This window comes from Bos javanicus, chromosome 1, assembly GCF_032452875.1.
Source record: "Bos javanicus breed banteng chromosome 1, ARS-OSU_banteng_1.0, whole genome shotgun sequence".
Lineage (NCBI taxonomy): Eukaryota > Metazoa > Chordata > Mammalia > Artiodactyla > Bovidae > Bos > Bos javanicus.
Window position 1 is genome coordinate 57,959,728 of NC_083868.1, and position 13,113 is coordinate 57,972,840.

Below are 13,113 nucleotides of genomic sequence, written 5' to 3' on the forward strand. Positions count from 1 at the left end.
CTTTTCATTTCTGCTCAAGTGTTTTTCCAACAACCAGAAAGTGTGAAGAGTAAACCGCCCTGAAGTCCATCAGGGCTTCGCACGTTTTCTTCTTCACTTGGGCCTCAGGGCTTACACAGCCGATATGTTTTTTCAGCTCTGAAAAAGTTAAACAACCTCCCCAAAGCGACATACAAGTCAAAGGCACAGGTGTCAGGGCCAGAATGTGAAAAGCACCCAGCCACTTTTTCCCCCGCTGCGGTCAACACCTGTCTCCAGCTCTTGATACACAAAGAATCTCTGCGGGAACCAAAGAGGCCATTGGAAACTACAATTCCCAGCAGGCTTAGCGGGAGCGGGGTCACGCACGCGCATTTCAGACTCTGGGAATGAAGTCCCAAGGTGTGACTTCTAAAAGAGGAAAATGGCAGCGCACCGGCTGCGGCAGAGCCTGGGCAGGCTGTTTGCGATGGGACCAGAACTGGGGAGTGGAAGACGAGCTTTCAGCGCGTTCCAGGCCTTCACGGAGGTTCTACGGCTGCCGAGCAAGCAGCTGACGAAGCTGGTCTTCCCGCTGGAAGAACTCCATGAGCATTTCGTCCCGGGCTCGAGGCCAGACCTTCACCTGAATATCTTCCACCCGAGCCTGGAGGACATCGCGCGGGCGGAGAGTTTCTTCACGGCCTCCGCCCGAAACCGCATCGAGTACCTCACCTCGGCGGTGCGTCTCGACCACGCCCCGGACCTTCACCGCCCCGAGGTGAGCGCCCCAGCCGCCTGCGGGTACTGAGGGCTTGGGCTGTGATTTTGCTGTAACTAGAGATGCAAATGGTAAAGAACCCTCCTGCCAATGCAGGTAGACATAAAAGACACAGGTTCGATCCGTGGGTCGGGAAGATCCCCTAGGAGGGCATGGCAGCCCACTCCAGTATTCATGCCTGGACTGGACACAGAAGCTTGACAGGCTGAAGCCCACAGGGTCACACAGAGTCGGACACGACTGACGCAGTTTAGCATGCCTGCCTGCATTATCAGCAAACCAGAGAGATTTACTAGCTTTGTATGGACGCGGTATCATTATTGTAACATAAGCAGATATGGGTTTAATTTTTTTGGTGAGTAAGTGAGTGAAAGTCACTCGGTCGTGTCCGACTCTTTGCGACACCATGGACTATACAGACCATGGAATTCTCCAGGCCAGCATACTGGAGTGGGTAGCCGTTCCCTTCGTCAGGGGATCTTCCCAACCCAGGGATTGAACCCAGGTCTCCAGCATTGCAGGCAGATTCTTTACAAGCTGAGCCACAAGGGAAGCCCAATTATTTTGGTAGTGAATATGAAAGACTTTAGAAGGCGATTAAAACATTTATCATTTTTGTTTTTAATTGAAGTAGGGAAAACATGCCGAGACAAACTGGAAAAAGTGAAGAATACAAAAAGTAGAGTAGTTTTACAAATGAAGTGATCCTTATCAGTACATAATTTTCACTCAATCTGAATTTCCTATCATGTGCAAAAAAAAATCATATATAGATGGCAATAATCTGTAAGATTTTCTAAAACAGCTTCAGTGGAATTCAGTGAGTGTGCATTTTATGCATGTCCTATAGTTTAATATTTTGTTCTGTCTGTTAAAAGAAGGCTAAGTTCAGTCGCTCAGTCGTGTCCGATTCTTTGCGACCCCATGAATCGCAGCACGCCGGATCTCCGTTATTTGTGATAACGGCACCATTGCTCTGGAACTTTTCCACTCGAACTCTACAATAATTTAAGAGTACATAAATCACTTAATGATTTTGTGACAGCATTGCTTTTCCATTTTTAAATTACTGGACTTTTGTGTAATTTCTTTTTAATTTAGTTTTTTTAATCTATATTATCCGATTTAATCCGGTAGGACATTTGAAATTTATACAGCATCCAAATCAGTTTATTTTGAAGGACTGACCACAGTTTTGCAAAATAAATAACATTGCTGGCTCCTGCTCACTAAATGCCACCCAGTTATATTAATAACCAAAAATGCCCTCATGTTAATAAAAAACGCCCTTACACATTTCGAAAACACCCCCAGGGGGCGCTACCGCCCTCATTTAGAAGCACTGATTGGTTGTACCTTCTTCAATACTTTTAAAAAGCCAAGCCATGTGTATTAATGGTTGCTATTGCTAAGTCACTTCAGTCATGTCCGACTCTGTGTGACCCTATAGACGACAGCCCACCAGGCTTCCCCATCCCTGGGATTCTCCAGGCAAGAACACTGGAGTGGGTTAGTCTCAGAAATATTTTGTTGCTTTCTACACTCACACTAAAGGAGAAAAGCTTAAATGGAACAAGAAAGGTCAAGAGAAAGAAATAATTATAATGTTTTAATGGTGTACTTTGAGAGTTTGTGGAGAAATGACCTTAGAGCCAGTTTTGTTGAAACGCATGTAATTGTTAACTTCAAAAAGCTTTGAAAATATGGAATTCTTAATAAATGTTGCAGATGTTCTTGAGTGGCATGTGTAATTAAAAGCACAGGTACAGATATAGATGTCTAGAGTTCAGTTTCCAGCTTCTTCACTTTCTAGCTGTATAATTTTGGGCCAGGTATTGAGCCTCTCTTTGCCTCAGGTTTTCTCACCTGTAAAGTGAGAAAACTTTTACAGTTTATGAGAGATAATTTATAATATTATCTGTCTCATAGGGATATTGTAAAGAGTAAATAAGAAAATAACAAGAGCTTTTAAAACAGCACCTGCCACATTGAAATCATTTAATATATAACAGCTGTATATTAGAATTTGAAGGTTGACTAACCATAAGCTACTTTTTTATGGTTAGTCAAGACTGAATAGTATTTACAGGTTTTTACAGTTAATAGTGGGTTGGCCAAAAAGTTCATTTGTGTTTTTCTGTAAGCTGGTACAGTAAAACCCAAATAAACTTTTTGGCCAACCCAGTACAGTATATGATTACATATATATATATATATATACATACATACACATACACACACGTATAAACTAGTACTCAATTATCTTGTTTTTGCTTGTATAAGGTGTGTTTTATAGGCAGAAGCAATGTTGGAAAATCCTCTCTAATAAAGGCTTTGTTTTCACTTGCCCCAGAGGTTGAAGTTAGAGTCTCCAAAAAACCGGTATGTCAAAATTTAAAACATATCTGAACTACCTCTGAATTGACTAAGATGAATAATAAATATGGGGGGGAGGGGCGGAGGTTAGAAACCATAATTGCTAAGTTCCTAGAAAAGTGATTTCTTTCAAGCAAGTGCTAATGTAAGACATTTCATTAATGCCTGCATATTTCTCTGAAGAAAACGGAAGTTATTTTAGTAACCTGGCCAGTATCTTGAAGAAATTATCCTTGGTCCAGTCTTTTCTCAAGAGTTATTTCATTGTCATTCTATATTTGCTTCTATGAGAATGCTCATCTAGTTTTATATTGATTTTTAAAGGAAACAGCTTTCAAGTGTATTTTTTTTCCTCCTATAATCTTTTATACCTAGCCAACTCATATATATACACGAATCAGGCACTTCCCAGTTTACCCAGGGCCAAATTTATGTGCCTAATATCCCTGTCCGTCTGCTGTGGTAGATTTTTGTCATTTTCTCATTTCCTCTGCTTCCTTTTCCATAATACAGACTCTACCACTATTTAAGGAACCTTCTCCTCACCCCAGTTCCCCTCACCTTATTATCTATCCTTGGCAAAATGTTCCTAGCAACCCAGGGCTCACTGCCCGAATTTCCTTACATTAGAGCCCTTCCCTGAGGCTTCACTAATCTTTTCTTGCTCCCAGTCTCTTCACATAGTTGATTCCCTGATACTACCGCTGATGATTGTAGTCATTTGTTAACCCTCCTATCCTTACTCCCTTGTGCCCTGCCTCATCAAATGTCTGTCGTAGTTCAACTCTCACTTCTAGGTAGGGGTGTTTCCTTTCTGCTGTGAGAAGACAATGGAAGAACTATATTCTTGACATTTCTAATCTGTAATTCTAAGGTTATTTTCCTATAGATAGACACACAAGCTGCCTTGGGAACCTAAGCATCATTTATAAAACCTTCCTGAGTTCTGAACAATTGACTTTTAAAATTGTTTGTCATAATTTTTCCTTTTCTAATTAATAAATGTCCGTGGACAGAAAACCACATGAATAAACTATTTTGATCATCTTTACATTAATTGTAGTTGCACAGGTACTTTACAGTTGTACATGTTTTTTTAAAAAATGGCTTAATGAAAGCACCAAACCCATCTAATAAAACATGCAAATTGATTTTAGGCAAGTAATAGTCTAGCTACAGTATCAAACTTTGCATCTAGTTTTTATGAAAACCTGTATGACAGTAAGCATTTAATTTATCCTGTTTGTGCCATAATTCATATAAAGTGGAGATAATTCTTTAAAGTGGAAATATATTATTCATCAGAGAATATTGACTAATGCAGCCATACTATTTAGTCCAGTATAACTTTTTCACTGAGAGAGAACTAATGATTTCACTGAGAGAGACCTAATGAAATAGGAAAACTTGAAAATTTTGCCTGTGTATTTCTAATATGGAATTTGAAGTTCTTAAATCATATAGATTCTCTTAAAAAAAAATGAATTGGAAGGAGGAAGTAGAATCATCTAAGTTTATATCCAGCCGCTTCTCTTCTGTTTCTTTTTCCTGTATCGTCATCTGCATAGGGTTATGTACAGAATACTTTTATGCTTTTAATAAGTAATTATTGATTGAACAGAAAATATTTTGAGTCATGAAATATATAAAAGACATATTTTAAGAAACTTATTTTTACATTTACTTCATCAGGGCCATACAAAGAAACTTAATTTTTACAAAGTTGGAAAATACTTTACATTGGTGGACATGCCAGGTTATGGCTATAGAGCACCTGAAGATTTCGTTGACATGGTAGAAACCTACCTAAAAGAACGAAAGAAGTAAGAAGCTTTTTTTATCTTATAATTGTTGTATTTAACCCCTAAACATGTTTTCATGAATAGAACATTCTACACATGATGAACCCTTCCGTTTTATCAAATAACTTTTCTAGAAAGTGTACTTTATTCTCATAATATTCTGAACTATTTCAGAGGAAGGTATACACTGTCTGCTTAGTGTTTTTTCCTGTAAATTAGGTTAAACTTAAATTCAATTGTTTTCCTATATTGAGACTATAAGTAGTACAGCAGCAGACTTTATTAATTTTTTATACCAAACTCTTAGTTGGCTGTTTTTAAAAATGAAACTTGTTGGTTAATGTGGTGTTTACCAGATTTAAATAAACTTCAGTAAATTCTGGTTATTCTTAAAATACTTCTGACATCACAGCCTTGATAAATACTACTTTTATTTGTCTCCATAGGTAGCCAGGTAGCAGGTCTATGTTTCAAGCATTGCTGAATATATGGAAAAATTAATGTTAAACTTTTGAAGTATTAAAAAATGTTTATAAGTAATTTGCTTGTTGTATCTTTACATAGAAGCTAAGATAAAATACTTACACAAGAAAATACAAAATGTAATGTGTTTGGTTTTGTTATCTACTAGTCTTAAAGTAATATTTGAAGACTTAGACACTTTTATGGTAACTTATAGTTAACTGGGTCCCTGTTTCATTCTCCTGCTAGAATTCAGTCTCTTAGAAGAAGGGGCTCATTCATCTTTGTATCCAGTTCTAGGCAGAAAGTCATATGTTCAGTATATGCTATTGAAATAATATTAATGAGTCCAGCTATTGAACGTAACCAACACTGAGACCTATTGGAACTAGGATGGACTTCATGGTAAATTGAGAATTCCTTTTGCCTAAAGAAATTTTTAAATTTTGATCTGATAATTTTTCAAAAGACAATTTCTTAGTGTAGTGAAGGTTGGGGTGGGGGAAATGAATAAGTATATTTTTCTTTGCTGTTAATCTTCATTTCTGCATTCCTACAGTTTGATGAGAACATTTTTATTAGTGGATAGTGTTGTTGGAATTCAAAAAGCAGACAATATTGCCATAGAAATGTGTGAAGAATTTGCATTACCTTATGTGGTAAGTATTTCTTTTGACTCATGGTTGCACTCAGAAATATGAGTTCCCTGTGTGTCTGTCTTTTTAATAAATGAGTAGGTCTCTCTTCCTCAAAAGATAAAGGAGTACCTTTTAAACTGTCTTTTCAAGTATTAGCCATTAATATTTAAATAAGTTCTGTGGTACTTTTATTCCCTTTCCTTCTCCTAGCTTTTAAATTCTCAAAATTATAGTCAAAGTTTTCTATTCATGTAGTGATTAAAAAGGCTTTTCCTTGTTTTTTTTTTTGTTTGTTTTTTCTTTTTTAAATAACTATAAATATTTGCTAAAACTCCTTAGTAGCTCTTTAACAGCAGCTTGACAGATAGTACTTATCAGAATATAAATGAAACTACAACTGAAAAATTTGCTAATTTGGAATTTAAGAACATCACAAAAGTTTAGTAGGCTCCATCACACAAAGGTAGGATGTTTATATTCTTAAGGAAAAGAAAATTTCTTACGAGAATATCTTACCAGTTCTTTCTGTTGTTTACCCTAGAATAGAATACAGATTGGTAGGTTGGTATCCTACCAATTCTGTTTTGTATGTTTTTCAGATTAAATGGCAATCTTCAAGTTCCTCAGAGAGGAACTTATAATTTGGTTTCAAAAAATGTCAGAAAACCACTAAAATGTAGTGGTTTTGCAGTTTAATGCAAATCAAACCATGTTACCAGTCAAAAAGCTGTTTGTATTTGTGGAGTTATGGAATTCTTGGGGTTTGCAAATGCCCTTTGAAATATTAGAGGTAATTTATAGTTATGAGGAACCAAAGGTTGATACACATAGTCTACATAGTAAAAAAAAAAAAAGCCCAAAATTTCCCCAACCAGTTTTATTGATAATTTGATAATTTACTCCTAATTTGATATCATGGATATCATTTTGTGAAATCATATTTTTCCTCAGTTTTAACTTTAAGAAAATATTAGCCTTTTTCTTTGTAAAAGAAGTTGTGATAGAGGAATTAGGTATCAGCATATTTCTCTTTATGAAGAAAGACTTGTACTTTCTGCTTCTCACTCCTTCTGCCATTAATATTTTTTATGCTGTACAGTTGATTTATAATCATTATATTTTATTTTAATCATGTATATATTTTTATAACTAGCATAAATGACTGGTCAAGAAATTTAATTTTATAGAAATTTCCCAGGAAAACTTCTGAAAAATACATCAAGGTTTTTACTTTTTAATTAATTTTGTAATCATCATGCCTTGACCTTTTTCTAGTATATAATTGTCTTTGAGTAAGTAAATTATTTAAAGTATTATATTTGCTGTTAACCCTAGTAAATTCTAGGGTTACTTGGAGTATAACTTTATTTAAGTTGGAATATAACTACAGTGGCTACAACCTACAAATAGCCTGATTTCTAATTTTTTCTTTAAATTTAACGTACAAGGTAGAACAATTCAGTATTTCAAAAATGATTATAAATCAGCAGTTTTATGTGTATCAACCTAATATCTGTGTCTTAGACCACAAAATAAATAGTGATCACATGAAACATTTGGTGTATAGCAATGGCAAATATGGCCCCAGGGTTCTTTTCACTGGTCTTGAATCCAAGATATATGGCCCTGTGTGGTTAAACAGCAAACACATAGCGTATGCTTTCTATATTGCATACATTAATTTATTTAATCTTTACAGCAGCTCCTTTAGAAAGTATTGCTTTTATTTTATAGATGAGGAAACAAGTACAGAGAAATTAAGAAACTTGCATAGGTCACCTAGTTGTTATTGAAATTTTGTAACTAAAATGTATAAAACTGTATATTAAGAAATAACAGTTGACCCTTGAACAGTATGGGAATTAGGGGCGCCAACCCTCCTTTCAGTCGCAAATCCAAGTTTAACTTTCAGCCAGCCTTTCCTATTCAAGGTTCTTCTGTATTGATGGTTCCTCCATATTGGCAGCTCCATATCCATGGATTTAATCAACCACAGATCATGTAATATTGTGGTATTTACTGTTGAAAATATCTGCATATAAGTGCACCTTTGCAGTTTAACCCCATGTTGCTCAAGGTCCACTGTACTTTATTTCTAATGCTTAAATATTTGTTTTCCTACAGATGGTATTAACAAAAATTGACAAACCTTCCAAGGGACATCTTTTAAAACAGGTGCTTCAGATCCAGAAATTTGTTGACACTAAAACACAAGGATGTTTTCCTCAGTTGTTCCCTGTAAGGTAAGAGTTGAATTGTCTTTATATGCTGACATATAACTTTATGTGCTAACAACCTTTAGCATTAAATCAGTGTTTCTGAAATTGAGGTATCCTTTTAAGATTAGAGGAGTTTGGAAGACTCTGCACTTAGCCATAATTTATTGGCTTTTATTTTATCAAGACTTTTTTTCCTCCCTTCTATTCTTTCTTCTGTCTGCAGATTCTTGATGAATCTTCCCTGTAGTGTCTTCATGATTTTTCTACTTCAGCCTATTTCAACCCTAGACCACATCAAGCTGTAAAGGATAAGAATTTTGTTTTTAAAGGACCATATGTAAGAAAGAAATGCTTCATATAAGCTAGAATTAAGCATTGGTAGCAACTTTTCACTTTCATGCATTGGAGAAGGAAATGGCAACCCACTCCAGTGTTCTTGCCTGGAGAATCCCCGGGACGGGGGAGCCTGGTGGGCTGCCGTCTATGGGGTCACACAGAGTCAGACGCGACTGAAGCGACTTAGCAGCAGCAGCAGCAGCAGACAGGATGGTTATTTCCTGAGCCAGCAATTTTTGTTAGATGTGGTTTAGCAATGAAACATGAGTTTTTACTTTCAGTGTACACTTTGGATACAGTATGTAACCTGTATTGTAGCAGAAATACAGTGCCATTCCTGTGTGATTTTCTGACTCTGACTTCTTTGTGGAAAGCACTATGATAGTTCCTACAAGAAATTACATGAAACTCTCCTCTAAGCAGTCATTCTAGTTCCTATCGATCCAGATCACAATTGTCGGTATGAATATGCAGTCGAAGTCTGTCTTTATTCATTTCTACAAAATGCTTTTCCCCCTTGACTTACATTTAAGTATTTATCCTGTTCATTTGTCTGTGTCTGATAGATACAGTGGAAACTCCTATGGGCAGGAATGAAATCCTGTTTCTTCTTAGAGCCCTGAGCATTGTCTCAGAAAAATAATTGCTTTCTTTTAAATGTTTAATAAGAAGGAAGTGAGACTTCAGCTAAAAAGGTAAAATAAACACAAGATGGGCAAATTGTGGCCTAACAGCTGCATTTATTGGGAATAAAAAAAGTTTTAGTTGACTGTAAGTAAGTAAGGTCGCTCAGTCGTGACCGACTCTTTGCGACCCCATGGACTGTAGCCCACCAGGCTCCTCTGTCCATAGGATTCTCCAGGCAAGAATATTAGAGTGGGTTGCCATTTAGGCTGAGTTTAATAATATAATGAGGCTGGGGAAAAACTGACAAGGTTGTCTTGAGCTACAGTGTTAGAATTATAGTGTTCAAAACAAGGGAGTGATCAAACAGTAGTCTCATACTGCTTTAAGCTGTATACTCTCAGTTCAGTCAAGTTCTATTGTGGCTTGACATTAAGAACTAGAGCCATCTGAAAACAGATGGTCTTGGGGGAGGTTATATCACTGCTGCTGCTGCTGCTAATTCACTTCAGTCGTGTCCGACTCTGTGCGACCCCATAGACAGCAGCCCACCAGGCTCCACCATCCCTGGGACTCTCCAGGCAAGAACACTGGAGTGGGTTGCCATTTCCTTCTCCAGGTTATGTCACTAGATCATTCTAAACACTTAATTGATCCACAAAGTAAGCATCTCTGTTTCACAGATACATTACAGGTCAGAGAAGTGAAGGGAGTTTCAGAGAAGCATTTGCTGATATAGAAAGAGCATGGACCTCAAGGGTCAGACAGCCATGGTTTTGCATGGTTCCTCTACTTCTTGGCAATAGCTTTTAAAGCAACTTATTTCATTTTTTGAGGAAAAATGTGGTTAGAAGGATTAAATAAAATATATTGTGACTGATGTACACATATTAACCACATAATAAAATTAGTTTCTTTCCTTCTCAAAAGTCAGTCAATGGCAAGGTCAGGCCAACAACCTGAACTAACAGATCCTCAGTACTTTTTAGAGGTGTTCGCTTCTTTAGATAGGCTGACATTTTCTGCTGCATGACCTTTGAATCACTGTGCCACCATACTGACTAAGTGACTAAGGTACTGCAGAAGCCACACAGTTCTCAAGGTCTTACGAATTGAGACACATACAGGAGGTGCTAGCTTTCAAGAACTTCAACGTTCAGGATACCACACTGACCACATACAGGAAGTTGTCAGACTGTAGTTCTCAAAACCCAATTCAGATAGTAGAGTTATTTATACTCCTTGCTTTTATTTCCTTGACCAAGCCCCAGTACATCCTCCAAAAGGGAATTCGACCTAGTTATAGAATACTTATTATAAAATAAGACAGGTTTTATTTCCTCCTCTTCCTGTATGATCTTGGTAGGAGAAAGGTGGAAGTGTAGGTAGACATGTAGTCCAGCAAGGTTTGGCCTTTAAGCCTGGTGGCAACAGTTTTAAGTGCTCACCTTCATGTCTGAACTCTACCCCAACTGAGTTAGAGAAATAAAACTGATGAAAGGCCCCTAAAGTTTGATGGGGGGATCAATCTGTTTTTATAACTGGTATGGAAGAAATATATAAGTAGGCACAATATAATTGCTTCTGTGGTTTTCATGCAAATGAGAACTGATTCTTAGGACAGAGAAAATCATGAATTGACAAAAATGTTGCAAATGAGTTCATGGTGCCATAGTTAGTGTGTAGACTATCCAACTTGTATCTCTTCTTTAAACCATACATGTGTAACTTCAGTTATAATTGAGAATCAGTATGGAGGCAGCTTTATCAAAGAGAATTAGCAACACAGCAGAGAATATTTTACCTATTTATATACACATATACACCATGTAAGTAAAGGCCGCCCAGTCGTGTCCGACTCTTTGCGACCCCGTGGACTGTAGCCCACCAGGCTTCTCCGTCCATGGGATTCTCCAGGCAAGAATACTGGAGTTGGTTACCATTTCCTTCTCCAGGGAATCTCCCCGACCCAGGGATCAAACCTGGGTCTCCCACATTGGAGGCAGATGCTTTAACCTCGAGCCACCAGGGAAGCCCCCATATACACCATGCTGCTAAGTCACTTCAGTCGTGTCCAACTCTGTGCGACCCCATAGACAGCAGCCCACCAGGCTCCCCCGTCCCTGGGATTCTCCAGGAAAGAACACTGGAGTGGGTTGCCATTTCCTTCTCCAATGCATGAAAGTGAAAAGTGAAAGTGAAGTCAAAGCAACCCCATGGACTGCAGCCTACCAGGCTCCTCCATCCATGGGATTTTCCAGGCAAGAGTACTAGAGTGGGGTGCCATTGCCTTCTCCGCATATACACCATACCTGCATCCATAAAAGTCATAGTGTCTTCATAAAAGTCTGTGTATCCCAAGAAACCAAGTTTTCACTTCCATGCTGACAAATGGATGAACGGATATGGATATGGATAGATACAGTAAGACAGATCAATAATAGACACAATAATGGTGACAGTGATTTTTTTTTAATCATGAAAAGTCTGTATTATTATGGTCATTTAATCTTTGTCACAAAAAGAACAAATTAAAGAGATCAGAATTTTAGTCTGGGAAATAAAAAGCAAAATAGAAGATATTCCAATGGCATTTTTCACAGAAACAGAATAGTCTGAAAATCTATGTGGAACCACAGGTGACCCTGGATAGCCAAAGCCATCTTAAGAAAGAACAAAGCTGGTGGTATCACACTTCCTGATTTCAAACTGTGTCACAAAAGCTGTAGTAATGAAACAGTATGGTATTGGCATAAAAACAGATATATAGGTCAGTGGAACAGAATAGAGAGCTCAGAAATAAACCCATGCATATATGAGTGGTTAATTTTCAAAGTCAAGAATATACAATGGGGAAAGGACAGTCTCTTCAATAAATGGTGCTGGAAAAACTGGACAAACACATGCAAAAGAATGAAACTAGGCTACTATCTTACACCATACATGAAAATTAACTCAAAATGGAAAAGTACTTGAATGTAAGACATGAAACCATAAAATTCCTAGAAGAAATTACGCTGTAAGCTCCTTGACATCACTCTTAAGTGGTGAGTTTTTGGATCTGACTCCAAAAGTAAGTGGGACTATATTAAACTAAAAGTTTCTGCACAGCAAAGAAAATTATCAACAAAATGAAAAGTCAGCCTAATCAAAGGAAGAAGATATTTGCAAGTCATATTTCTGATAGGGGTTAATATCCAAAATATATAAAGAACTCATACAACTCAATGGTAAAAAAAAAAAAAATAGATTAAAAAATAGACACAGGATCTGAATAGACATTTTTCCAAAGACATACAGATAGCTAACAGGTGCATGAAATCATCCTCAACATCACTAATCATCATGGAAATCCAAATCAAAACCACATTGAGGTATCACCTCACACCTGTTAGAATGCTGTTATCAAAAAGATAAGACATAAGTTTCGGCATGAATATAGAGAAAAGGGAATCCTTGTGTACTGTTGGTAGGAATGTAAATTGGTGCCGTCCATAAAGAAAACAGTATTGATTGCTCAAAAAACTAAAAATAGAACTACCATATGATCCATGAATTACACTCCTGGATATACATGTGAAGAAAATGAAAACATTAATTTGAAAAGATATGTGTACCCCCATGCTCATTACAGCATTATTTTCAATAGTCAGAATTTGAAAACAAGTGTCCCTCAGTGGATGAATGGACAGAGAAGATGTGGTACTGTACAGTTGACCCTTGAACAATGTGAGGGGTTAAGGGTTCTGACCCTTAGCCCAGTCAGAAATCCAAGTATAACTTATAGTTGACCTGCCATAGCTGTATTTCCTCCAAATCCCTGGATTCAACCAACTGGATGTACCACTGTGGTATTTACCATTGTAAAACATCCACATGTAAGTGGATAGACACAGATTGAATCCACAGTTTTCAAG

General features: G+C 37.2%; 1 protein-coding gene across 7 annotated transcripts in view; it reads left to right on the forward strand.

The window, feature by feature from the left end:
* The first annotated feature begins 327 nt into the window (after nucleotides 1–327).
* Nucleotides 328–13,113, forward strand: part of GTPBP8 (GTP binding protein 8 (putative)) — a 285,712-nt gene continuing 272,926 nt past the window's right edge. For 3 of the 7 annotated variants that reach the window (XM_061427290.1, XM_061427298.1, XM_061427315.1), the window contains exons 1-5: nucleotides 328–739; nucleotides 3,023–3,121; nucleotides 4,808–4,938; nucleotides 5,939–6,038; nucleotides 8,142–8,260. In XM_061427290.1, coding sequence (XP_061283274.1) covers nucleotides 404–739; nucleotides 3,023–3,121; nucleotides 4,808–4,938; nucleotides 5,939–6,038; nucleotides 8,142–8,260 — 785 coding nt within the window. In that variant the 5' untranslated portion in view covers nucleotides 328–403. Of the gene's footprint in view, nucleotides 740–3,022; nucleotides 3,122–4,807; nucleotides 4,939–5,938; nucleotides 6,039–8,141; nucleotides 8,261–8,459; nucleotides 11,958–13,113 lie in introns of those variants that run through there. The other 4 variants (XM_061427343.1, XM_061427307.1, XM_061427336.1 and 1 more) reach the window with 3 other exon arrangements.